General features: G+C 42.2%; 3 protein-coding genes and 1 long non-coding RNA gene across 7 annotated transcripts in view; 1 reads left to right on the forward strand and 3 right to left on the reverse strand.

Annotated features, from left to right (window-relative positions):
- ADK (adenosine kinase) overlaps window positions 1-2,543 on the reverse strand; it is a 271,853-nt gene extending 269,310 nt beyond the window's left edge. Inside the window, exon 1 of the mRNA XM_014879843.2 lies at window positions 2,410-2,543. Within this exon, the coding sequence (XP_014735329.1) occupies window positions 2,410-2,465 (56 nt within the window). The 5' untranslated portion in view covers window positions 2,466-2,543. The remainder of the gene's footprint in view (window positions 1-2,409) is intronic.
- A 12-nt stretch (window positions 2,544-2,555) lies between these two features.
- On the forward strand, window positions 2,556-22,552 carry AP3M1 (adaptor related protein complex 3 subunit mu 1). Of its 3 annotated transcripts, none has more exons than XM_014879841.2 (9): window positions 2,556-2,663; window positions 11,346-11,621; window positions 12,597-12,768; window positions 15,192-15,329; window positions 17,276-17,361; window positions 17,721-17,854; window positions 18,543-18,750; window positions 20,085-20,229; window positions 21,516-22,552. In XM_014879841.2, the coding sequence occupies exons 2-9, from the start codon at window positions 11,349-11,351 to the stop codon at window positions 21,614-21,616; spliced, it is 1,257 nt and encodes a 418-aa protein (XP_014735327.1). In that variant the 5' UTR covers window positions 2,556-2,663; window positions 11,346-11,348; the 3' UTR covers window positions 21,617-22,552. The 3 variants fall into 3 exon arrangements, with proteins under 3 accessions (XP_014735327.1, XP_014735326.1, XP_088025076.1); XM_014879840.2 differs by lacking the exon at window positions 2,556-2,663 and adding an exon at window positions 2,762-2,917; XM_088168950.1 differs by lacking the exon at window positions 2,556-2,663 and adding an exon at window positions 3,176-3,316.
- On the reverse strand, window positions 11,529-18,584 carry LOC148223011 (uncharacterized). Its single transcript, XR_015805141.1, has 3 exons — window positions 18,451-18,584; window positions 17,701-18,004; window positions 11,529-11,667 (listed from the first exon to the last, which is right to left on the reverse strand). It is a non-coding gene; the product is annotated as an uncharacterized LOC148223011 (long non-coding RNA).
- A 1,993-nt stretch (window positions 22,553-24,545) lies between the features above and the next one.
- Window positions 24,546-27,375, reverse strand: part of VCL (vinculin) — a 57,832-nt gene continuing 55,002 nt past the window's right edge. For both annotated transcript variants that reach the window (XM_014879838.2, XM_014879837.2), the window contains one exon: window positions 24,546-27,110. In XM_014879838.2, the coding sequence (XP_014735324.1) occupies window positions 26,964-27,110 (147 nt within the window). In that variant the 3' untranslated portion in view covers window positions 24,546-26,963. The remainder of the gene's footprint in view (window positions 27,111-27,375) is intronic.

The raw sequence follows: 27,375 nt of genomic DNA on the forward strand, positions 1-27,375 counted from the left end.
ACATTGTTGAGCTGGGAATGCCAGTTTGGGTCTCGGGCTTTGTGTGCTGCTCACTGGGTGGCAAAAGCCTGCCATCCTATACTGCTTTCAAACTAGTATCGCTTCCTGAACCCAGTCAGCTTTGCCTACCTCCTTTGAAAAGATCAAAAGGGTCTAAAAATGTATCCATGAAACCTCCACGAAGCACTCTGGGAGAGAAAATGATGACCAAAAAAAGAAAAAACAGGGAAATGAAACATTTGCTATTATTGATGAGGTATGTCTTGTATTGCATTGCAGAATTAATTTTTTTGGCATTTTTTATAATAAAATAGTTTTCATGGTAGTCATAGGAAAGGTTGAAGTTGATATCATATGGAAGGATAAATACGATATAACCGTCCTCGTTGAATCCATTAGACATGGTCTTCTGAAGAGACTGGAGAGCCTCAGATCTACATGTTGACAACACGGAATTGCTCTCTACAATCTCCTCAAATTCTTGGTATAACAAGTACGGTGTTATTGAGGCTCAAAATTTTCAAGTTATTTTTAACTTCTTTTCTAATCTATAGATGAACTGTTTCCAAGCATATCTAGCAGTGCTTTGCATTAACAACTGAACCTGCCTACAAATACAGCCAAGTCATGGAACCTCGGCCAGTCTGGTACCTTCCATCGCAGCTTTTAAATGCCACAACAGCACTCAGCCAAACACGTTCTTGCCACTGTGCTCAAATGAGTGTTGAGGTCTGCCAGATCTAGTCCAACCACCAACTGCTTCATGAGTTCAACCTGTGGCATACAGCACACATTAACTTTATATGATCGCCAGTTAATTACGGCATTTCTCCTCTTATGAAACAGAGCTGGAGCCTGTTTACACTTCGTCTTGAAGTAACTTGCAACAGAATTAGCATATGCAAGTTCTGACAACATTCCTCATGTTTTACCTATCGTACCTTACAGAAGTAGTATTTGCAGTTTAGTCAGTCTTTACCAGAGCATGTCACCGCCTTTCATTCCACTGCAAACAACCTTTAAATTTTTAACTCAGTACACCAATAATATCCTAAAATTTTAAATTTTCCTCATGTTTCATCTTAAAATGCAGTTTCCTCTAATAAACTTTATAAACAGAAACATTGCAGCCGTCCGTTTCTTGCCTCATCTTGCTTTAAGAGCCATGGAGATAAACTGTTGCTTTTTGACTACTACCTTTACTGGCTGCCTGCCATTTATTTGCTTTCAGAGCTCAGTTACATCTTTTCTCTTCTACTATCTCCAATCTCCAACTGAGTTTGTCAACCGTTATTAAACTTGAAACGTCACTTGGTTACCAAAGAAGCAAGTACCCTAACTTTGACAAATTTAATAGGATTAGCTCTTTCAATAAGGACATCAGTACCGAAAAAGACTGTTCTCATCTCAGTACTAAAGTACATCCCTTTTAGGTTAAATTTGAGCTAGTTATTAGTTATCAGTTATCGCCAAGATAATTTTGGACATTTCAAGTCTTATGTCATTAATTCTCTTCATACACTGAATGCTTGGAAAGAAGACAGCTATCTTACAATTATATTCATATCTGAATAATCCTGAGAGAACAAACCTGAAATTGCACCAAAAAAACCTGCTCTACAGCCTTCAGTTCTCATTTTGACTGTGCATCCTCCATTGGAAAATCTTACATTTTTCTGCTATGACATTTAAAAATAAATGACTTATGTCTGTGCAGGCCATCATTCAGATGGGATTCAGTCAGTGCTATTGTACTGTGATCATAGAAATGAGGAAGTATAGTAAACTGCACAGATTATTTCAATACGAAAATATTTTTTAAATATTCACATGTCTTGAAGAAAATGTAACTGCTAACCCAGATTTTCAGTTTCCTGACCAATGGGGACAGAGACCAGCGCACGAGTATTAATCGGGGCATTTTTCAGAGACTGTTTTCATAGGGGAGGCAGACGGAATGACAACCCCAGCTGTGCCCTAGCACGGGGCCATCGCTGCGGGCACCGTTCCGTTTCACCGCACCCCATGCAGATGCTCAGCAGCTCATTCGCACGAACCGACCCGACCCTAGGGCACAGCGCGGCCCCTGCCCCGGCTGCGGGGAGCCCGGTGCGGCGGCGCCCCCGGGCACCCGCCGGGCCCGGGCAGCGGTACCGCGGCAGGAGCCGGGGCAGCGCGGCGGGACGGCCCCGCCGCCGCCTCCACGTGCGCCCGGTGCCGCGGCGGGGCCGCTCGCAGCCCCCGCGCAGCCTGGCCGAGCACAGCCCGGCGCGGCGGGACCCTACCCGCGGAATCCGACCGCAGCGTGGACACGGCACGCGTCTCGCCCTCCGCCGGGGGCAGCACCACCGACCCTCCGGCACCCGCAGGGCTTGCACGCGAAGCACAGCCCGTCCCGGCGCCCGTTACCTCAGCTGCTTCTGTTCCAGCTTGAGCTTCTTGGCTTGCGGCTCCCCCGCTGCCATCTTCGCGCTGGGCGGCGTGCGGCGCGCTCCGCTCCCCTCGGCCCGCCCCGCCGACCGCGCCGGCACCGCCACCGCCGCCGGGGGGCGGGGGCACCGGGACGAACGTACGGCCGCGCCGAGCGCCTGACGGGGCGGGGAGCGGAGCCCGCGCCGCCCGCCGTCCCTGCCCAGCCGCGCGCTGCCGCGGCGCCGGCCCGGGTGGGTTTAGCGCCCGGCTCCTGCCGGCTGCCGAAGCCGAGCGGTGCCGACCGGCGGTGAGGGGCGGCCGTGGCAGCGGGGTCGGCGGGGCCGGCGGGCCCGGGGAGGGAGGGGGCCGTGCTCGGGCGCTCGGCGCAGGCAGCGCCCCGGCCGCCCGCGCCTCCGCCGGGGGGCGGCCCCGCGCCGCCGCCGGGCCTCGCCGCCATCTTGGCCGCTGCCCCGGGAGCGGGACGGGCCGTGCCGGGCCGGGGGAGGTACGTGGGGCGCGGGGGCCCGGGCCGTGAGGGAGCGGGGCGGCGCTGTCCTTGCTCGGAGGACGGGATCCCTGCTAGGCGGGAGCCGCCCGTCCCTGGTGCCGTCCGCGCTGGTTGGCCGGCGTCGGGCAGGGGCGACATCCCCGCCGGCTGCGGTACCGGGAGGCTCCCCCGCAAATCCAAGACTTTCCGTTTTACCCGCCCCCGTTTCCGTTGTTCGGTGCCCATTTAAATACAAAATCGTTGCCGTGTTTGAATACCACCCCCCCGCCTCTGTTGTTCAGGGCTCTGACGGAGGTGCGGAGCCGGCCGGCGGAGAGTGAGCAGGGTCGGGTCAGAGCCCCGTACCGGCGGATCTGAGCCGCTCACGCTCCAGATCGAGGCGCAGGGATGAGGGGGGTGAGCACCGGGAGCTCGTTTACTGTGGTGTCAGGGCAGGCAGCGCACGGCCTGCAGGAGGGCCGATGTGCGAGCCGCCGTTCGCGGCAGAGCCCGCAGCAAGGCCAGGCCGGGAGGGGCAGGGCGGACGGGGAGCGGCCCCGGCCTACCTAGGTCGCTCTTCAGCAGCATTGCTGCAGCCATGGGGCTTCTACTGGTGCTGTACTCGCTTCATTCAAGGGGCCCTGTGAGTGCGGATGTGCATAATATGCCCTGGGAATAAACCCGTTGTCATTCACCACTATGAGCTGCACATCGCTCCTGCCCTGTTCGGTACCCAGCGGTGACTGAGTGCAGGTTGTCGCTTCCTTTCTTTTGCTTCAAATCTGCTTTGAATTAGTAATGCACTTAGCATCTTTTCAGTATGATGAATGGTTCGTACCCATTAAGTGCTAATCGAACTGGAGGAATAGTGTCACCATTCGATGTAGCTTTACTGTAACCAGCCAGACAAAAAAAATCATACTTGGATGATGAGCATTTATGTTCATAACAGGCAGACTGCAGTATGGTAAAGGTATTTTGCAAGAAAAGCAAAACCAACTTCAGTTACTCATGCAAGAGATAAAATGACAAGAAACCATGTTTTACAAAGGAACTGACTATGCCAATCACGAGAATGGTTCTGTGGCAGTTCCTAGCAGGCTTGAATCATACGTAGCTTCTCCTTTATTTATTGAAGAAAAATAAAAGGAAAAAATAAGAAGAGGAAGTATCTGAATTACACTTCTCTGTAAAAAATGTCTTGGATTTAATATGTGCCATGTTGACTGCTGACTCAAAAACACAAGCAAACTTTGTTGTTTTGGGCGGAAGAAAAGAAACAAAGAGATTCTTTACTGCCTGTGTGCACATATCTGAAAATTTCTTGCAAATGGAAAATCAAACTTGAAGAATATTCCATGTCCTCTCATGTTTGATTTTGCTGGTTTTATTCAGAAATTAAATTTTCTGTTGTGCAAGACTGCTATGCACCAGCTAAGTCCCAATTATTCTCACATGTAAAGATCTCCTTACATGAAGAATCTTTAATAAAAAGCTTGTCATGAGGATTCAGAAAAGAAAAGTTGAAGTCCTTGAGGTAGAGAAGTCTGAACAGTAGGAGATGAGTGGTACTCATCAGCCATGTACTTCAGGGCTGTAATAATGGCAAGAAACCAAATTTAAATTTGTTTAAAATATTAAGTTCCTTCCTCTTATAGCCCTTTAATTTTTCCCCAACTTACAGCTTCACATATAACTTTTAAAAAATTAATACAGAGAAGTTAAATATTTTTTATGCTTATTTACATAATGTATGAAAGGCAGCCTTTTAACAGGAGCTTCTTAGAATAAGAGTATTCATGAGACTCATTCTTACAGGATAAAAGAATTAGAGTGCTGCTTTGCTCTGTCTTCTTGGAGGAGAAGGAAGGTACAAGTAGTTATGTGCCTTCTTTCTGCCCTCTGTGTTTGGACTGGTTGGGGCAGAATGCACGCGTTAGGAAGGGCTGTCATGCCCAGCAGAGTTCCAGTGGTACTTGCTGGCTCTGATGGAGTATTTCAGTAGTGCATGGCTCTCTGGCACTGTGCTTGTCCTTTCTGGAACCTGGAGTGCTTGTTCAAAGAGAGCCTGTGAAAGAGAGTAATACAAAGCTGGTAGCACTGTTGCTCCGTCCTGTCAGACTTACTGGAGGAGTGGATTGGGAGAGCATGGTGAAAAATATCTTCACAAAGAGCTACTGAGTTGGGGCTTTGATATCCTGTGATTGAATCATGCTGCCTTGTCCATTCAGAGTTCTTCATGGTTTGGCTGGAAGATGAGCACAGTATTATCAGCATTTTCCTGAAAATGCTATGGATAGTAAACATGTGACATGAAACTCACTTTATCTGCGTCCATTTGCCCCTATCTGTCTATTCAGTACTGCTTTCAGAGAGCGAACTTCTTAAGCCATCCCTTAGAAGTCCTAAAGCTGCTGATTCAGATGTAAGTTGTGTTCAAAATGTTTCATCTCCATGTAAAAGTGTAGTTTTAGCAGTGAATTTTTAATTGTTTTGGTGTGGGTTTTTTTTTCTAAAAAACTCACTTTTCCAGCTTTTACAGCAAAGCTTTCTATTCTTGCAGGTCCCAAAGGGAACTGCAGTTATTCAGGATCTAATATTCTTTGGTTGTTCAGAATCTAATATTGTTCTGTTGACAAGAGATGGAAATCTCTTACCAGCAGTTAGAAGATTTATACTGGAACAAAATTGAACAGAGGCGCCATGCAAGTGTATTATTGGAAAGCTCATCAGACAGTAGATGAAATGCTGCACAAATTATCATGCAGGCTGTAATTGCTACTAGTAAAAGCACAGAGGAAGTTGCAAATTTTGTTATGGATACCAAACACTGTTTAAGACAACTTCAGAGTATTCTCAAAGGACTACTTCCTTTTAAAAACAATTTCGGAATGTTACTAACAGTGTTTTAAATGAGAGCAAAGATAAATAAATACATGCTGAACATCTGGGAAGCAAAGCATTTAGTCTTTAATAGGGATGATCTTGCTGATAAAATATGTCTGAGTAGTTGGACAGACACAAGCACTTCATGGTGTTGAGTAGATACAAAGTTCTGCTTGACTAACAGAGGGGGACAACAAGCAGTCCTAAAAAAAGGTTGCAAAAATGTTTTTACTTTGATATGCAGATAGCTAAGCTGTGAGCATCTTACATGTAAAAGGATTCATGACACTTGAGCAGCATCATTAAGACATGCAAACAATAATTGGAGCATTAAAAAAATGTAAAATTATAGAACATTCATATTTTAGTAAACCTGAGATTTCCAGATTTGTCAACTTGAATCACAGCTAATAATGATGTGTCAGGTTGGTCCTGCCAATTATACAATATTTCAGAGCTGCCATGCTGGCTGTCTTGAAAGTATTGTTCAGGTATTTAATGGGACTTCTCTTTATTAGGTTTGCTGCTTTGAAACCCAGTGGGTTTCAAATGGTTTGGGGAAGTCAGGAGCACATTTGTGGCGCATTCTGAATTTATAGGAAAAAGCTAAAGTCCTGACTAGCTTGTGACAAAAATACTAGCTTTACAATAGAAATAAAACTGCTTATTTTAGCTTATTTCTCCAGATTACTTTAAGCATTTGTCACTAGAAGTTCATTTTCACAAATACATAACAGAGATTCAGACAGTCTACCCCCACTAATCCTTCCACCCTTCAGAGCAGCTATGGCAAATTCTGGGAACACTGAAGCTGTGGAATACTTTCCTAGTGATGGTCCTATCTGGAGCTGTTTTCAGTAATTAGTGCTAGTTCTAAAGGGCATTGCAGAGGTCAGTGATAAATTCCCCACTTCATGGTTTCAGAGCTTTGAATGTAACTCAGCTCAGTGTTATGGAAAAGCAGCTGTTGACAGTATTTCTGCATTAATTACATTTTAGAGTACTTAATTGTAGCTAAGGACAAGCATATGCAATCAGTCTTTTTTCCCATGCTCGCAGCCTCTCTCTCTTGCCAGTGAGCTCCACTTTTGTCTTGTGAGCCTGCTGTGACTTTAGTCCAGATGTTTCCGTGCCAAGAATTTGAAAATCAGTAACATTGCAAATCCAGATTTAGTTAAAGGAAAAGTTCGAGAAGTGGAAACAGCTCACTGAAGGCATCCTAGTTAAAATATGGGGTTTTTTCTTTGTGGACTTCAAATTCTGGTAGGATGGAAATAGGTGAGAAGAATCATGTGGAGTTTTGCATGTCAGAGGAAGGATGGGAAGTCTGTGAGAAGAGGCTGTGAAACTACAGGGCTGCTTGTTGCTGCAGAGCCTGTAAGGTGCTTGCAGTCAGGCAGTAACATGAAAGGCTGTCAGTCCACTGAAAATGAGCTAGAACAGTTTGCTTTGGCCTAGATGCAAATAATGATCCATGTACACCTTTAGGTAGGCCTGAAAGCAGAGAGACAGAAGGCATGTCCTTTAGAATACTCCTAGAAATATCTTCAGTACCTTACACAGAGTGATTTTGTGCTGACATCTCAAAGTGGTGTCTGCATACACTGCTACATGGAGAAGAATCTCATGATTCCTGAATTCTGGTGATGTACTTTAGCTACTGTTTTTTAAAACTCAGGAACTTTGTTTCAAGACCTTTACCCTCAAAGTGCTGCAGTTCTTAAGACAACTTTGCTGTTGGCCTGATGGTCTCAGGAATTTTAATGTTACTGGATTGATTTGTAATGTTCAGCATTTGTCAATCCATGTTGCTTTTCCAGTCTTATGTTGAGACAAGAAAGTCAGGTACTAAGAAATTAATTCAGGGATCTCTACATGTCTGAAATGAAATCTGGCATTCAAAAATAGTGCAATAGGGAAATCTTCAGTATTTGGAGCAATGTAAGTAATTTTTGTTAAATAATAGTTTATATATCTTGTATTGATATTTTTGTAGTCTTACCAGTTGTAGATATTCAACATGAAATCCATCTTTAATCAGCTGGTGCCAATTGCTTGACAGTGTATGGGATAAATCAAATTACTTAGTCGTGTGTATGTGTATAATAGACTGCTGTCCCCAGTACTATAAGAGTGACTTAATTCTAGTCAGCACTGGGAAGTTTACCAGCTGAGCTGCCCCTTGACTGACAGGGCAGGGCTTGTGCCTCTGGGGCTGCTGCTCTGCACTTAGGCTGCAAGGAGAAAGCTTCAGTTTTCCAGAGCACTTCAAAGTAGTATACTGCTAAAAGTTGTGAAGGAAGAAAGGAGTATGTGAGAGGATTTGAAGGGAAGTCTTACACTAGAAGCAGAATATGTGTCAATGGTAATCCTGTAATCCCTATCTTCCTATTTAGAAGATAGGTAGGCAGCCAGGTGGGATCCTGGTCCCCTGGATGAGTTTGCTCCTCTGGTTCACCACGAGGCCACACAAGCACTCCTATGAACACAGCTGGTACCGAGGCAGCTTGGGGCAGATGAGAAAAGAAAGGGCAGTGTCCAAGTGCTGCCTCCCCTTCTGCCTACCCACACCCTCCCTTGATTGCATATCAAGTCATGGTCTAATATCCTAAATAGAACTTAGGGCAAAAGAAGGGGCCCTGCTATTACAGTCACTTGGTGCACCAGGAGCTTGCTGTGATTGTGTGGTCTGCTGCACAGCTGCACTTGTTAAAAGTATATTGTGGTAAATGCAGCCATTTCTGATCTGTAGATGAATAGTATGTGGATGAACATTAACAGAAGCACAACTGCTGGGTTACAAACACTATCACACATGTCTGATAACTCTTTGTCAGCATATCACTGGAAGCTGCCTGCTGTCCAACACAGCTCCTCCAGAGCAGGCTGTGGATCAGCTGCTCTGGAAGTGGAGTCTTAGCAGTGCTGCTTGTACTGGACTCTTATGCAGCTTGGTGTGCATTTAATAGGAAATGGGTCTGGTATTTGTTAACAGATATGCTATTGTATCGATTCTAAAATGTACAGAGGTCTGTTCTAAGCTTTACAGCTGAACACCTTCCTATGTGTGGGCAGCCGAGGTGTTGAACAATAGTGACATTCAGTGGTTGATTATACTTGCCACCATTGTGTGACTATCCAGGAGATTTTCGAAGGCTTTAATGTTCAACACTGGCTAAATTCAGAACATGTTTACTTGAACTGGATTAAAGCAATTGTGTCAAGGCTCCTTTACAAAAATGCTGTGCTCACAGTATTAAAATTGTCTGGTTTTTTTAACAAACTAAATTAGATATTAATTTGGTCCAGGAAAGAGATAGTAGAAACATGCAATAACACTTTGTAGCTTTGTTTCCTTACCCACTTTTAAGCAAATTTACAGTCATAGTTTCTAAAAGAACTTCCCTTTACATGCCATATTGGCTTAGATTAATATTTTTGTCCACCTTTTGACTATTGGTCTTTTTTTGTCAGCTACCAAAGACAGCATGCTCTTGGCAGGAGGTATCTGAGACCTGGCATGGCCCCAGTGAAGATGAGCACATTGTTGCTGTCATGCATGTGAAGGAGCAGCTGGAGTTTAGAATTTGAAAAGCTGGATCTTTTCAAATTCTAAACTCCAGCTGCTCCTGCTGGATGTGGGCTCTCTTCCCACATCTGCTGACTTAGGTGGAGGGAAATAGCGTGCTGACAATCTTCTTGAGCTGTCCTTTTTCACCATCTTTGGTGACCTTTGGAAGACATATGTTTGTTTTGTCAAAATTTGGAGGGCCAGACCATTTTTCACTGTTACAAGTGTATTGGTAGATGAGTTAGTACTCTGGGTTAGATTCAGACACAGCAACACAAGCTCACACTGGGTCGAGCTAAGTGCTTATTCCAGTATTTTGGAATGAGATTTAGTCATACAGTGTTTGGACTTTTTAAAATCTTTGTGGGACTGGGCCATGTGCATCCAGATGCTTCCATGCTATCTTTACATTAGTGTGCCAGAGTTAACAGAGAAGGAGCAAATTTTATCTGCATTTTAGGACAAGATCCTGGCCAAATGCAGCAAAATTAATGAAAACTATTATAGGTTTGTGGTAGGTGTGTTTGCTTCTCTTGGACATGCAGAGTGGATGATGGTCTTCCTGTTTCAAGGTGTGGACACCCAGTAATTGTCTGGTCTCTTTCTAGTCATGTTTGAATTCCTCCAAAGGCTAACTTTCAATTCTGGATCTCCGTTGCTATCATCTGCCCATTTCCACCGCATGCCCTGTGCCACCCCTAGCACTCTCTGGCAGTGTAATAACTTGCAATAGGAAGCTGATCTGACCAGCAGCTCCTTTTGCTGGGTCAGTTTCTGGCTGGACCATTTTCCTAATGTAGATAATTGCAGACCTACTTAAATCAATACCTGAGAGGCAGAAGGAAAGAACAGCCAGTGCCAGGGGCAGCTTCTTCAACTACAGATGAATTTATGTTTGACATTGAGTACCAGGTTAACTTCACCTAGAGAAGCTGCTGTTGGGGTTACAGTTTGGTTTGTTTTCCAAGCCCGTTTCAACTGGAATTTATTTTTGTAAGAGGATCATTATGCTGCAGGTCAGCCAAAGCATTGTATCTGTCTCATGTAAAGGCTGAAGAGATAAACTGAAGTCTGCTAGCATTTGTCTCCTCTGGAGGTGCAGATAATCATCTATTCATTTTACCAATGACTTAGTTCACTTACTATTGCATTGAAAGTTGAGAAATCGACTTGGAATTATTTGTTTTCATAGGCACATAAGCTTCTTGCCCCATGAATAAAATGAAGGCTCAGTGGCTGAGGCATGTTATTTGTACATGTTTAAAAAGATAAGAAAAAAGTTGCATTCCTTACCTGCAGTTCATACTCCCCTTTTAAGTGAGTTTTTTAGTGAAAAACATTTTATGTAAACATATTTCATGCATGCCGAGCACATTTGAGGCAATTTTATTCATTAAATCAGATTTAAATGACTAGTTCTGTGTACTTATAATGAATTCCAACCCTTTACCCAAGTGCAGCTTGGCATAGATCATAAGACTAATCTGCCAGCAAGTAAAAAGCACTTTTCTAGTTCAACAGCTGAGAGCTGACAAGCTAAAGAGCTGTATCTTTAAGACAGAGCAATTCTAAGTTATGTGGGCAACTGCCAGTCCAACTGCAGTGCCATAGGAAACTTTCTGTACGAGTAACTTTCATGTTGGAAAACACGTTTGAGTGAGTGCCAGCTCATGGGAGTCAGCTTTTCTTTAAGAAATAAATTGCAAATATCACATAGAGATGAAAGTGGGAAACGAGAGTGCTTTCTTCATGCTTGCATTATGATATACATTAGCAACTTAATCCAGTGGCAAATATTTTTTGGTGGAATGTTCTTCTAAATAAAGAAAACAGAATTCAAAGAAAAGCAACAAAGTAGATTTTTTTTTCCTAAATTCACAGTGCGTGTTAATAAAGAATAACCATCATAAGAAAGGGAATCTGGAATAAGAAATGTCAATCCACATATCCTTTTGTTTATTTTAACTTCTTTTAATGTGTTTCCAACAGAAAATGATCCACAGCCTGTTTCTTATAAACTGTTCTGGTGATATCTTCTTGGAGAAGCACTGGAAGAGCGTTGTGAGCCAGTCTGTGTGCGATTATTTCTTTGAAGCTCAGGAGAAAGCAATCGATGTTGAGAATGTGCCTCCTGTCATCTCCACTCCACATCACTACCTCATCAGCATCTATCGGGATAAAATCTTCTTTGTGTCTGTCATACAGACAGAAGTGCCACCACTCTTTGTAATTGAATTTCTGCACCGAGTAGCAGATACTTTCCAGGTCTGTCACCATTCAATGATTTTAAAATTCAGTGTCTGGAGAGGGCCTGTGGGGAAACCAAAGAGGGACTCTTTGTCAGGAACTATAGGGATAGGACAAGGAGAAGTGAGTACAAACTGAAAGAAGGGAAATTTAAGCTAGATATTAGGAAAAAATTCTACTCTGTGAGGGTAGCAGAATAGTGAATGGAACAGGTTGCCCAGAGAGGTCGTGGATGCCCCAGCTGTGGCAGTGGTCATGGCCCGTTTGGATGGGGCTTTGAGCAACCTGATCTAGTGAGAGGTGTCCATGCCCACGGCAGAAAGGGTTGGGACCACCCCTTAAAATTCTGTGAGTCTATGATTCTAAAATAACTTGAAGGGATATTTTGGTATAAACTTTTAGAGAAAGGTAATAAACCCTTCTGTCAGTGACTTTTCTGTCTGCAATTTTTAAGTCAAGCACAGGTTTAGAGTACAAAGGAAAAAGAAGTTTATTTTGTGTACTCACAAGCATCAGAACCCAAATCCCACTTTGTAAACGCTGTGTTTTTTTCTGTAAGCTTTTGTACTGTTCATGTTATGTAGATGGGAAGAAGGAGCATGTAGTCAGGCAGTAGGCACTCTCCTTTCTTCTCCACCAGTTTCACAGATACTGTATGTAAAGGAATTGCTGTGGAGATTGAGCATTGCCAAAAGATAGTATCTTTATTTTACAAAGAGTCTTGTAACTGAAGATGTGTTCATGTTCACAAGTCAAATAGCAGTAATGCATCACGTTACATTATTTCACTGTTCATGCTTGTATTTATTTTCAGTTAGGTGATAAATATAAAATTAACAATATGATGCCATCAGACTATAGAAATAGTCTGTTTAGGCACTGAAATGCCTTCATATATTGGAAGGCTTCTGTAAGAAAAAAACAAACTTCCTTTTGCAAAGCATTCTAACAGGAATAAAAATCCTCTCTTCTGTAATCTCTGAATTTGTTTAGGATTACTTTGGCGAATGTTCTGAGACGGCAATTAAGGACAATGTAGTAATTGTGTATGAACTTCTAGAAGAAATGCTAGACAATGGCTTTCCACTGGCAACAGAATCTAACATACTCAAGGAGCTGATTAAGCCTCCCACAATTTTGCGCTCTGTTGTCAACTCCATCACAGGTATGAAGATATGTAATATCAGCAATGTTTAAAAAAAAAAAACCACCGTTCCTTAGAGCTAAAAAATAATATATTGGTGTGAATCTGTAAGGTGAGGGCACTGTCCTGCTGCTTCTCATCAATAGGAGTTGAATAAAAACAACTCTCTCCTTATTTGCAGTTTATGCCTGGCCCCTTTGCTGTCCTCAGAGGCACTGCCTGGTTCAGCCACAGCTGCTGAAGTCCCTCAGGAACAGCAGCTCCTAGCACAGTCAGGACATACTGGAGACAGGTGCTCTGGGATTGGTACAGAGCTCACCCCAAGCCTTGAATAACTGGGGGGCACTGGAGAAGGTTAAGCATTTTGTAAGAAATCCTTATAGGAAGGTATCTAATAGATACCTAATAAATCCTTGATAGGTGGGAACAGATAGCATTGAAGGGAAGCAAATAAGCAAATAGCCTGTCCTCATCCTCCACCCTGCCCCCACCACCAAGCAGCACATGGGTTCATATGGATTTGATTTCGTAACTGATTTCAGGCTGTTGTAAATGGGTCTGTCTTGCAGTGATGAAGCCAAATGTCTGTCAGTTGAGCTGGTGGAATCTGCTTGTCTGGCAAGGGAGGTGAGCCATGAGGTGTCACATGGGGGCAGAGAGACACGAGACTGTTGCCTGTACATTGTGTTACAGAAGAGGAGTAGTTGGGCTGTAGGGCCAAACACATAATACTCAGAGGAGCTGGTCTTTGAGGTAGTAGGTGTGGTTTAGTCTTTGAGTATAAATCTCATCAGTTTTCATTTCTGTTATTTGGAGATTAGTTAGTTTTTTTAAATGTGGATTAAGATACTAATATTTACACTTATGAAAAATATGACACGAATGGACTAGATGGACCTCTGCAAGGAGAATTAAGACTCCTGAGCCAAGGGTTGCAGCATCAAATCCTCTTGTTTTATTTAAAGCCTTATTAAAATTCCCTAGGAGCCTAAAGCGCCTGCCCAAGGCCGCCTGTATCTTGTCACTGTCAACAGCTCAGCACTGAGCAGGTGGAAACAGCAGCCTGAGAGGTCTCCTGTCTACCTGGCCTGGCAGCACTTCTGCACCCTGCAAGGCTGCTGAGGGACAGACACAGCAACTGCTCCTCTTCAGAGATGCAGTGGGAGTGAAGAAATGGTTGCCACTCCTCCCCCCTGATTTATAGCACCAACAGGGGTGGACTTTAGGAAGGGGTTTTTTTGAGTAATTACTTCTACTAGCTCAAAAGAATGAAAACTTCTGTTTTCTGCTTGCCAGGCTAGGGCCTGCCCAAGCACTTTTTGTAAAAATGATACCTGCTGGCCACCAGCTTCTCAGTGAAGCTGTTTCACATGGCAGGACACACTACCATATTCATTGTGCTAAAGGGCACAAGTCAGCATGAGCTGTGGCCCTATCCCAGGACCTACTTCTAGCAGAGGGAGTTGTTTCCACTGTGCTGGGATTCTAGCATCATCTAGCATCTAGCATTGGAATCTTTTTCTTTTTTTTTTTCCCTGGAGGGACCTCATTCAGAGGTTTCCTCCCAAATTTGTCCTAAACCAGGACAAATACCTAAGCTTCAGAAGTGGTAAGATCTTCCTTTTTTTTTTTTTTTCCTTTTTAGAGTATCATCAATTTACTTTATAACTAGGTGGCTCAGGAAGCCTTCTTCTCATGCTGGATGATATTGAGAACCAGGAGCCAGGGGTGAGAGCAAGGCAGGCAGGGACAGTGGCATCATTGGTCAGGAGCCCAGAAGTTAAGGCAGCAGGTCGGGGACAGGATCAGATGATAACAGGTCATCTACAGCTCAGTGGTTGCCAGTAACATCCATCAGAATGGGACAGGTCAAGCCAGAAAGTCCAGTCTGGGCCAGGGTCTGGATGGATTTGACACATGGTCAGGTATAGACATGGCTGTCACCTTGATGCAGGATAGCTCAGATGGGTATCAAGGGTGAGACCCTCAGCCTAACACCAGCTCCAAGCAAAGCTTGTAGGAGCCCTCCCTAAGGCTCCTTACACATCTGTCTTGCTAATGACTCTTACCTGTTCATCAGCCCTGAAGTCATTCAGCTAAAACTCTTAGGAGAATGGGGAAGCAGGCTTAAGGCCCTTACCAGGAGCTGTCGTGTCTTGAATTAGTGATGAAATCTTCCCCAAGATCTAGCCCCAAATCTACTCCCACTCAAACCTCCTGCTGACTTGAGCACTGTATTTTCCTGTGCAGGATGTAGTCTGAAAGCTGTTAAGTCTGGACACAAGGCTCCAGTGCCTTCACATCACCCCACAAATAACACTGTAGGCGTCCATGATCTAGCCTGCAGTTCTTGGGGGCAAGCCTTGCCTTGATTTTTAATTTTGGCAGTTGAAAAATTGCTTTTGTAATGAATTACTGATTTTGAGTTCCTTTTCATTTTTAAGGCAGTAGTAATGTGGGAGACACACTTCCCACTGGACAGTTATCCAACATTCCTTGGCGCAGAGCAGGAGTAAAATACACGAACAACGAAGCCTATTTTGATGTCATTGAAGAAATTGATGCAATTATAGACAAATCAGGTAAGATGCCTTGCAAACTAATATTTGTTTCTCAAGTGCGTTTACATGTAAGCTAATGGTGTTTTAGAGAGAATACACTCCAACCTTCTTTTTTTGCATATGTTTCATATATATGCATTTATATCTTGAGTAAAAATATTCTCTTTAAAATGATTCGTTTAAGTGTGTTTCTTCAGTTCATCTTAAAACACCAATATGCTCAGGGATGCTTTGAGAACATGCACAAGAGGTATGTTTTCTGTTTGTATATTGATTATCTCATAACATATAATGGGGAAAAAAAAGTAGTTGAAATGTGATGAAAAAATTATCTCCCTCCCATTGTTCTTCCAACAATGTAGTCCTTGAAGGCCCTCAAGTGAGCAAGACAAAATCCTTCATTAGCTTTCTTGATAGCAAGATAAACTTGGTGCAAAATAGTTGGACAGTATTGTTTTCCTAATATTTACACTGGAGCCAGATATTATGAAGCATATAATACTCCTTTACTGTGAATGAAATGTATCATTTTCAAATACAGAAGTCTTAATTCTGAGATTTAACTTTGAGGAGGAACCTGATAACTTGAATGCCAAGAAAAAGGAAAAAAATAAGAAGAAAGAAAACTGCAAAGCTGTGGGCAGGAACCTGGTGTTTTGTTCAGTATTGGGGCCAGCAGTTAGCAAGAGTGAAGACTGCAGGACACCCTTTTGTGGTAGTATGGGGCAGGGAGCAAACCTCTGCTTATTCATTCAGTGCTGCTGTTGTAGCAGTGTCGATGTTGGTTTGGTTCTGTACACCACTTCAGCAAATGCTTTAACCACCACTGAAGTGGATAGTCATAAATAGCTATTGTGCAGCTCTTAATCTCCCCATCTTGAAGCTAAAAGAAGGTGGCCTTTATAGGGCCCTTATAGAACATGCTGATGGCTGTTGCTGTCCTAGCTCCTTAGGATTCCCAGGAGCAGTGTGAGGGCTTAGTCTGAGAAGGTACAATCAAGACCATGGTGAATTTCTGTGTGTATTTCAGGCCAAATCAGTATGCACCGTGTTTCCTTTCCTAGGAGGATCTGCAGTAGTCATAGCTACTCTTTTCTGCTCTGATCCCTTGGGGACTAGCAATGCAAGAGCCCTTCCATATAGCTTTCACTAGGACTAAGACAGATGAGGTTGTTCCCCTAGAATAGGGAAGTTATCTTGTTTCATAGGGATATGGTCGACTGCTTTAACCTGAAACAGGATCCCGTCTTTTCAAAGTATAAAGCCACCATTTCTCCTTTGCCTTGCCAAGATAAGCCAGTTTCTACCTATGTTCTAAAATTACCTTTGCATGTGGAGCTAATTAATTAGTCCAGAGCCCTGCTTATACCTTTCTGTACTTAGAGGGTATTTCAGGAAATGAGCATTTCCTAGGTAAAATGCTTGGTACTCTTGCTTGGAGGTTTGGGATTTTTTGGTATAGATTTATTTAACATCAAGATGCATATTTAATTTCATTGTTGAACAACCTTTACGTGTGAAAGCCAAAGTTAGCTAGAGCTTCATAGCACCAACTTACTGCATTTTGACATTGACTGTTTTGATGTGCTTCAGCCTCCCTGCACCACTACACAACTTGCTAGTTTTCTGGAGATTGGGGACAGGGATGAAAGAAAAGATTCAGAGCTGGTGTGTTATGAAATTCTTATTTGCTTATTGCTGGCAACCAGTTCAAGCACATCCAGTACAAATCCTGTGTAACAGCTGGCACAAGTATAATTAACCAATTTGGGACAGACTGTTTGCTCTGGCTCATGTATTTTAGCAAGCTAGCCAGGACACAGGTAACTGGAATGACCTTTCCTAGCTGGGCTTGGCATGTTGTTGAGTGTTGTGCAAATGTCATCTGTGCCCTCTAGCTGCACTTCACCACATCTGTTGGGCCTTTCATAATAATGTTAAGTCAAGTGTCTTGTTTTTCCCTGCAGGTTCCACAGTCTTTGCAGAAATCCAAGGTGTTATTGATTCGTGTATTAAGCTCTCAGGAATGCCAGATCTTTCTCTGTCTTTCATGGTAAATTCAGCCTATGTTTGGGAATCTTAATTGCTCAGGATTTATTTTTCTTAGTGATCGGAGTTAAACAACTTTAAGATCACTATTTCATGTGTTACACATATGAAAAGTAACAAGTTTTGCTTTATATTGTAGAAGCTGCATTGCTCAGTAGTTGGAATGGCTTTTGTCTGTACATAAAAATACCCTCACAGGAGCTGCTGTTCTGGGTCAGATCAGAAGTCCATCTAGCTCAGTAACATGTCTCTTGATAATGGCTACTCAGAGTCCAAGAAACAGGAATTGGGTAGAGTTCAGTGGCTAGCTCCAACTGCTGGTACTTGATGAGATGTCACTTACCATTTTGCCACTCCTTGCAGAACCCACGGCTGCTGGATGATGTCAGCTTCCATCCGTGTATTCGGTTCAAACGCTGGGAGTCTGAGCGAGTCCTTTCCTTCATTCCTCCCGATGGCAATTTCAGGCTGATCTCCTACCGTGTCAGTTCCCAGAAGTACGTTTCCATTCACACACTGCTTCTCCAGCTACACCACCTGCTGCTCTCCTCCTGAGTAACAGCACATTCCTCCTTCTTAGGGGGGGAATTTGCATTGCTCTGAAATGGGTGCGCTCAGGTTTTGTCTCATCTGTTGCTCTGTCCCTACTAAAAGAAGAAAACCATTTTTCAGCGACCTGCAGATACTCAGCAATAATTTTTCAGTGGAGTAAATCACACATTATAGCAATATAAGGCTATTAAGTCCTAGTAACTGTTGTTGGGTAAGTCTCTGTGGACACGGAGGATTCTGAGCTTCATGAAGAGAGTAAAGCAAAAAAAGGCCAAACTGCAGATATTTGCAAACTAAAGCCTGATCTGACTAGTGGATCTTCTGAGATTCAGCTCAGTGAGATTACTTTAAAAACAAACAAACAAACAAACAAAAAAACAGATTAAGAGAGAATAGGACAAGGTATTTGGAAGAAAATTAAGTAAATATTTTTTTCCTGTGATTTTCTGCTGATAGCATCATTTCAGCAATGATGCTGAAGAGCAGAGTATCACTTCACTTATCACTTCTCAAACAAACCAGTTCTAACTTGAATACATACCAGAAACACAAGAACCATTTATGAGAAAGTGCTTTAATTTCTCAAGCAGAGCAGTAGCCAGGATGCATTCAGCTACTGTCTTCTCTTTTCAGCTTGGTGGCAATTCCTGTATATGTGAAGCACATGATCAGTTTTAAGGAAAATACTTCTTCAGGAAGATTTGATGTTACAATTGGACCAAAACAGAATATGGGGAAAACAGTAGAAGGAGTTGTCATGACAGTTCACATGCCAAAGGCCGTACTTAACATGAACCTCACTGCTACACAAGGCAGCTATACATTTGACCCAGTTACTAAAGTAAGTCTGGAATTTTTATTTATTTAAATATTAAAGATAGCATTATTACAAGTCACCCATATTGCAGAATACTGGAACACTTGCAGAAAACTATGTTCAGCATACATTTATGAATTAAAAATTTACCTTTAAAATTTGCTTTTTCAAACTTAGATACACACCAGCTCTGATTTCTGACTTTGTCAGTATCCTTTTCCTTCCCTTCCTCTCTTTTCACCCTGATCTTTAACCCATATATTTCCTTAGTGGATGCATCGGTATTTTGCTGATAGTTTCAGCCATTATATATTTTGCAATATACGTTGTGAAAACCTATTTTTCTGAATAAAATGCACTAGTCTTGAAAATGGGTAGACAGCAAAACTGGGAGTAGGAGATGAGAAAAAATTTCTTCCAAAAGATCTGCCTAAAGACACAGGAAAAGAAAAGCGTCTGAAAATCATGTCTTGGGCTCCTGATTCCTTGCCTGGGAGTTGGGGTTTGAGACATAAATTTCATAAAGCTCCTGAAACCTTTTAGTACCCAGGAGCCATTTTGCTGATAAGCAGTTTGAGCCAAATCATTCTGCTGCCTCTAATACCCTGCTCTGAGCTTTCTGTTGCCCTTAGAATATCTCAGTCAGCAATTCATTAAAATTGTTAGGGAAAGCTCTCCAATTAGCATTTTGTTTCAAAAACAATAGACCTTGATCATTTTATAAGAAAAATGCCAACAAAAAAACTTACAGTTTGCTTTCCTCTCCGCAGAAATAAATTTTACTGTGTTTTTATCAAGAGTTGGGATAACTAGGTGGATTGAAACTTCAAAAATTTTTAAAAGCATATAGAATTGAGGTTTTTCTGTATTTATGAGTTTATGATAAGAACAAACTAACCACTTCTTGTGGGTGAGTAAAGGGCCTGCTTGGTTCCACGTTTCTCCAGTGAGTGTAAGAAACAATGGCAAACAAGTGAGCCTTGAGAAAGTTAGTCTGGCTTAGACATCTCCTTTGGTCCAGTGCCTTGCTCCTACCCTCCTCCTTCTTGTGTTTAAGTTTCTGTGATCTTTGTGCTGGTGACTGTCTTGGCTTCATGGATCCAGCTGACCCAAACAGGCATCAGGGTCAGTTATCCTTAGCAAAGGGAACAAGATGTTCTCAGTGCACAGACCCACACTGAGAGGGTGTAAAATAGACCCCATACCTGCAGGAGCCCTCTCCCAGCCAGTGAGGTCATTATCGGGGCTCCCAGGCTACTGTCTGTACCCAGCCTGCAAACCAAAAGCTGGACATGAACTTGACCATATGAGGTTGTTCCCTAGAATGCTACTACTACTATTCTCTCCTTCCTAACAAGGTGCTAACATGGGATGTGGGCAAAATTACCCCTCAAAAGCTCCCAAACCTGAAGGGCATGGTAAACCTGCAGTCTGGAGCCCCCAAGCCAGAGGAGAACCCAAGTTTAAACATCCAGTTTAAGATACAACAGCTTGCAATTTCAGGTGAGTGGGGAGGTATTACATGAAATTGATGCTGGCAGAATAAGCTGATGTAGGAAATTATGTGGGAAACTGTTAATCATTTAATTGGAGATGCAGATCTGAAGTCAGCATGGTCCAAAATTATAGTCTGATTTACCCAAGCCTGGCAGTTACCCTTGCTGGAAGATTTCTTTGCTCGGAATTGTGAATTCCCAATTGTTTTGCTGAAGAAAGACTGTGAGAAGTATACAGAATGGATTTTTCTTTGTTGACTGGTGCATTAAACATGCAAATGCATCCTTTTAGTGAAGATTGATGGTTGATGATTTAGTGTGCTGCTCCTGACTTGCTTTAGCCTTGTACCACTAAAGCTCTTTCTAGTGGTCATAAAAATGCATTCATTTTGAAGAATGCCCTTCTTGCTCTTTCCTTCTGGAGCTGGTTAGTTTTTCATCTTTGAAACAATCTGCAAGTAAAAGCAGAATGAAGTCTATAGGGTAAGTGCAAAAGTAAATTTAAAGCAGACAAGGCCTCAGTCTGCAGACACTTAAATCATGTGAGTTGTCCCTGTGTAAAATGTTTCTCCAAGCAAGCTTTGCAGGATTAAGGCTCTAACATTGCAAGAACTCACATTCAGAGAGGAGGAGGATGACTGAAGGAAGCTGATAAGAGTTGGTGGTAGTACCTGGGGTACCTTTCTGGATAGGTACCAGGCTATGGTCTTTTTGGCCCCTAGCCTATTTGGAGTAAATAACAATTCCTGTGTAAGAACAGAATCTTGCAGTTCCCTCTTGAACTAGTTTAAATCTAGCAAGATAGAGCTTCTCCAGTGGCTGGACACTAAAGATAACAGACCTGTGAGAAAGCATGGAACAACCTGAAGCTGTAGGTTATTAATAACTACTGGCCTTCCTCAGGGAATAGCAGAGGGATTGCTGGTTCTTGCAATTACAACTTGGGGTGAAAAGAATTCTGAACCTTGTCCTTTGCTTCATCTCCACGATGGGGAATGAGTGCAGTGTACAGGAGCTGTGGAAGATAGACTCGGTTGTTCCATAGTTCATCTCTTGGAAGGAGGCTGTTGGCTTATGGAGGAGAAGAGAAACAAGGTGCTGCCCTGCCAAGATAGCTATGATTAGGTGACAAGAATGTTCTCATCTGCTGCTTCAAATCAGATGAACTTGTGAAAGAAAGGAAAATGAGCTTCCCAACCAATCCTAATATGCTTCAAGACAGCCGGATTTCTAATCAGACTGCTGTGATTCCTGGCATTCTGCTTTTAACTTTGTACTTGTCTCTTTTTTCAGGACTGAAAGTGAATCGCCTAGACATGTATGGAGAAAAATACAAGCCTTTTAAAGGTGTCAAATATATTACAAAAGCAGGAAAATTCCAAGTCAGGACATGAGAAGATGCTAAGAGGAAATTCCCCTTAAAAAGACTTGACTGCTTAGTGACTTATGTTGGTTAGGTGCCAATTAATTAATGAATAGACACTGATTAGTTTGGGATCAAAGCATTTGTGCACAGCAGCTCTTAAAATGAAAGCATAGCTTAGTTTTTCTTAATATGGCTTTAAAATAAGGTACTTTTTTTTTTCCTATTACACTTTCACTCTTTTTTTACTGAATTGTTGTGCTGGTGAATAGTTTGATATGGGCAACCCACAAAATGTTGCAAACACTACACTGCCAGTCAGATACCAAAGCCCTGAGGTCAAGCACATTCTGAAGGCCAGACAGGCCACTGGAAAAGTCTTCTGGTGGCATGTTTTGCTGCTGGAGCTGCCTGCAAAGAAAGCTCAGTTCCACCCACAGCCAGCTGCAAGCTGGCATTCCACAAAGCAGCACGTAATCCCTTCAGAAATAGAGCAGTAGTGAGAGGGGCAAGGGACCCCTGGGGCAAGGGACATTGCAGGTGTCACTCCTGAAAAAGCTTCTGATGAAGTAAAAAATAATTTCTGTGTTGTTTACAAGAAATCGCCTTTCTTAAGAAGCATTTGCCTTAATCAGCTTTCATTTCTGCCATCTGCAGATGAGCTGATAAAAATAACATCCTGCATTAAATCTGGGAGGTGATTGTTGCTTCAGTAATCCACTTTGTTTCCATTCAATCTCATCATCCCCATCATTTTTTTTAAGAATACAGTTGCAGAGAGTAAGATCTATTTTTTATGTGAAGCCTTTGCTTTGATTTAGATGTTCCACTTGTTTGAAGTGGATGCCACCAGATGTGTGCAGTGTGTACCTTCAAGAGTAGCTTTTTAGATAGCACAATAGAAGTGTCAAGTGTATTTAATGGTTGTGTGCTTTAATGTTCTGAAATAAAGGGAACTCGACTGCAAGTATGTCTCACCCTATGAAATGTTCATGCTCTTGTAAACGATTCATGATGCTCTTAAGCAGGAGGTATCTGATACACTATTAAACAATGATCATTTGCTACATCTTTACTGAACTTGAGCACTGTGCAGCTGCTTAGGGTTTTAAAAGGCTGTTAGGAGCATGACAGGTAAGGGCCCTTTCATATTTCTTGTTTTTAAATGGGGGACATTTATTTATGCTATCTCAGAGACTCAACAGTCTAATCTTCTTGTTATATACCAAAAAAACATCTCTCTAAACCAAAACATATTCCAGAGTAGCCATCAGGTTCCAAACCATGCATTTGTTCAGTACTAATTAAGGGTGGGATACTGGAGACCCTCTGTTTTTCTAACCTGTTTGGCTTACAAACCAAAGTCACTTACTAGTCAAAATTTCAAATACTGGGACAAAAAATGATCCAGTCTGGAAAGAGGAGGGGAAATCCATCTGAACCCTGGCAGCCAGTCAGTAAGGAAAGAAATGAGCATAGAGTCTCTATGTGTAACTTCGGTAATATCATTAGGGTAAACTTGGCCATAAACAACAATTTTGAAATTCTAAAATTACAGTAGATAAATCAGCACTGTGAAGAACCACCATCTAATAAGTTCTTCCATTTGTGTAGACACAGCCCTGGTTATTAAAAGCTACCAACTTTCTAGTCTGCCTTTTTCGATGGATCCATCAATTCAACACTCATCCTAAGTTCCGCTCTGTGTTTTGGCAAATGGCATCCTTCAGTTACTGGAGCTGAAGAAGAAATCTTCAGAGGTAACAGGTAACATCCCAAGCTGACATCTGAACAGCTGGAGCTGCATTAGCAGCCTGGAAATGCTGCCCCATGGCCTTTCAGAGCTGACACCCTTCCTGACCTAGGTCATAAAGAAGTGTCAGAGCTCCAGTCCCAACCCCAGCGCTGCCTCCCACGTGTGACTGAACAGCCCCTCCTGCTCCAGGACCTGGGGCACCAGGGGGGCTTGCACAGAAGCTGTTGGCAGGGGAGAGCCCAGCTCATCACTACAAGTCACTGTCAGCAAGAGCTGCACTCAGCAGTAGGAAACCAGTCTGGGCATGGAGATGTGTTTTGTCAAGGAAATGGCTGCAGGTGTGTGAGGCCAATACCTTTTCTTGTACAGGTGCTGCTTCCTTCTGTATCTCCCAACAGAGGAAGCTCAACTGCAGAAGGGGGCCTGTGTTTGTGTTGTGTTTTTAAAAAAAAAAAAAGTACCAGCACCTCTCTGAAGAGTAGAGTTTAGGGAATCAGGATAGCATTAGAAAGGAATTACACTGCCAAGTTTTGATCTTCCCTGCTCATGCCCAGCTTTAGGAGTGCTGACAAAGGTGGTTGTCTGTCAGGGTCTCATCTTTCAGATATGGAGAGAATTGTGTGAACGGTACAAAACTCTGAATTTTACCAATTATTACTAAATAGCAGGTGCCCTCTGGCATTAGGGGGCAATGTTTGGTCCTACAGTACCAATAAACATTGGTTCTACCAGGTCAGAATATTGTGTGCTGGTATAAGTTCTTAGCAAGAAAAAATGTTTGCAAGACATTCTTACAGTGATGGAGTGAAGGAAATATAACAATATATCGTACTAATCACCCTTGCATTCAATTTAACAGGTAAAATTCACATTAACAAGATGCTGGTCAGAGTAGCAGTTCTTCCCTTACCGACACAACCAGGCCAACTCCATTTCAAGTTTTCACAATACAGCAGATCACTGTCAGGCCTCAGGAAAATCTCTTGTTCTCTCCCCCTGAACACAGCTTCCGGTAAATTCTTTAATTACTAGTTTGACAGGTACAGAAGACAAAAAAAACCTTTGTTTAATCTTTTCCTGTTGGAGAAACTTTCCACTTTCTTTCTGTTCAGAACATGTAGAAACAATTGTTGTTTTGCTTTAGCTTTTTGCTGCTCTTGTTACACCATCATCCACTGCTTTCATTAACACTCAGAAGCTGATCTTTGTACAAATGCATTTTTATTGTTTTAACAGAACCAAAGAAAGGTTGAGAACATTAGACTATACAATACATTTTGGTTTATAAACAAAGTTTTATAGTGGTAAAACATTTCTAAGTGACATTCATGGTCTTGTTCAAAGTTTTGCTGCACTTGAGACAAATAGTGTTCAAAAATGCAGTAATTGCATAAGGTGGACAAGTATCTCAGCTTCTACAAACAGCTTGAGAACTTAGAGCAAACATTCTGGAAGAATATCAAAGGCAACCATGATTCATAACTCTCCTGCAAACATTCCTCAATAAACAAAAAGTGATCTTTGGCATAAACAATTATGTATTAAAGGCATTAGTAATATTGCATTAATATCATTCAAGCAACTAAACAGTGATGCTAAAATAATAATAATAATTAAAAAAAAATCTCACAGAGAAGCCTGGATGGTGGGAGCAGGATGAGGGGATGTGAAGAGCATTGTAAAGCAATACAGGAAGACTATTTAGAAAACCCCTTTAAAATAATTCCTACATACTCAGTGTTATGTACTATTAAATAGAAATTACTACATTAAAATTAGGTTAAAGATCTGATAGAAACCAACCAAATGCATCCAGGTTAAGGCTCTGGCACCCCTTCCTTCCTCTTCCTGTTGCAAGTAACTGCAAGAAGAGAATACTAAGGAAAGATCCTAAGTACCAAATATTTCATAATACCCAGACACAAGGAGCAAATTCAAGACGAACACACGCCTTCTCTTGCTGAGGTCAGTTTGAGACAGTTGTATTATCAACAGTTTCACTTCCCTTTTTAGGTAACAGTGCAATGAAGGGGTGGAGGGGAGAAGGTCCAAGCATAGAATAACTGCTGCAGGCAGGTAGAGGACAGCTGACTGTGCTGTGTCTCTTCCTTTGAGCTGTTAAGACTGAAGTTTTTCCCCAAGGACACTTCTATTCAAGCTGGTTTGATGATGCAACAATTCTCAGCAAATTAGGAGGGTATTATGAGGTCAGTGCTGATTTGGGCAAAAGTCTGCAAGTATTCCTTAAAAATTGTAGAAACTCATTATCAAGCAAGTTTTCCTTTCTATGGGGCAATTAAATGATCATATATAAATATATAGATGAAGGCATATTCAGTTATGGAAGGATAAAACATCAAGTCTATTTTATAGTAAGGGGAGTGTAGGGGGTTTTACTGTTATTTTGTTTGGGATTTTTTTTAAAAGATACAGTAACACTTTGTTCAATTCATTTGAAAATAAAGATTTTGAGACTCCAAACTCCACAAGCAGGAAAAATAATGAGGTATGTGCAACATTAGGAACCACCATTTGCTGGTAGCCACCAGCTTACCTAAGAGGGTTTCATGTCCCTGCAGAGCTCAGGTTTCAAAAAGCTTATGCATTGCTGGAAGAAGAGCAGTGAGGCTAAAGGTATTTTTAAACTGAATATCTTTATCTTTTAATTTTCACCTTGAGCAGCTGGAATAATATTAGATGGAGGGAAGAGGGAAATAAGAATAATTGCATGTGCTCATTTGGTTTTCAAAAAGAAAGAGCCAGCATGTGGCATATTCTGGTCCTGGATATGCAGCTACATTAAGAGAACCAGGATTTTTCAGCTCAGTACATGGCAGAACTGAGCAAGGGAAGAGTTCCATGATTTAAGGTCTCCAGCCATAAGGCTCAAGCTGTCAACAGTGTGCTACTAACATCATCTGCAAAACCTTTCAGTACAGTACAAGAGTTCTGGAATGCCTACCTACAGGGTGACAGGAAGGGGACAGAGACAGCTCCAGTTTCTGTTAAAGTACTGTTGCCAGGCAAGAATCAAAAGCAAAAAAAAAAAAAAAAAATAGCATTTCAGACATGGAGTTTTAATCCTCAGTTTACAACTGTTCTGCTGCCCCACCTTCCTCATTTTAATCAAAAACCTCACACCTTCCATCATATCTGCATGGTTTTAGAATAGCCAGATAAAATCCTGTTGAGAAGTTGAAAGTTTCTGTATCCATGATTGTCCCTAAAAAACTGCCAAGTAACCAAGTGTCCTAAACTCTCAAGACAAGCTTGAAGTGAGGTCCATGTTTTATATCATCACATGGAAACTACTGGAATATACAGTGCATAAATGAAATGTGCTTCTGGGAGTACAAAATTCACTAAGAGAATCTTGAAAAGCAAAAAAAAAAAAATTATAACAACTGTCTACTGTTGGCAGCAAATTGGAGGTGTTGGATATCAAATGTGTTCCAAAGACATTTGAAATGCATTATCTTATAATTCATACCCTTAGAATGGGGCATTAGCATAAGCTAATCTTAAGCTCATGTATACAGCACCTTTTGCTGTTAATATATCTCTTCTGTTTCCAAAAAAAGGCATTTTAAGTTACAGAAAACAATACTAATGTGGCAAGTATTTACTGATACCACGGGGTCTTTCTGACCCAGCGAAGAGTGAATCCAGCATCTGTTCTTATCTTAATGGATGCTGCTTCAGCTTCTCTCACAGTTTCCTTCACAGACTGCATGAGATTCTGGGCATTATGAACCAACATCTCAGTTGCCTGTCAAGAAAAAGAAGAATTTCCAATATATCAGTAAATACCATGATTAGGACAGTAGCACGTAAACTCTTTGTGCACAAAGACTCCCAGTACAAATACATTAAGTCTGCTGCCTGAAGCTATGAAAATAGAAGTGAAGTAACAGTCTCTGGGAAGCAGCAAGTGCTATCCTGACTCCAAACAAAACTTTCCCGTTCCTCACCATGCATTTGTGCAAAATCTGAATACAACCTTAACGTCACTAAGTAGAACAACCTCTCTCGGA

The sequence above is a fragment of the Sturnus vulgaris genome, chromosome 8, assembly GCF_052056855.1.
Source record: "Sturnus vulgaris isolate bStuVul1 chromosome 8, bStuVul1.hap1, whole genome shotgun sequence".
NCBI classification, from domain to species: Eukaryota; Metazoa; Chordata; class Aves; order Passeriformes; family Sturnidae; genus Sturnus; species Sturnus vulgaris.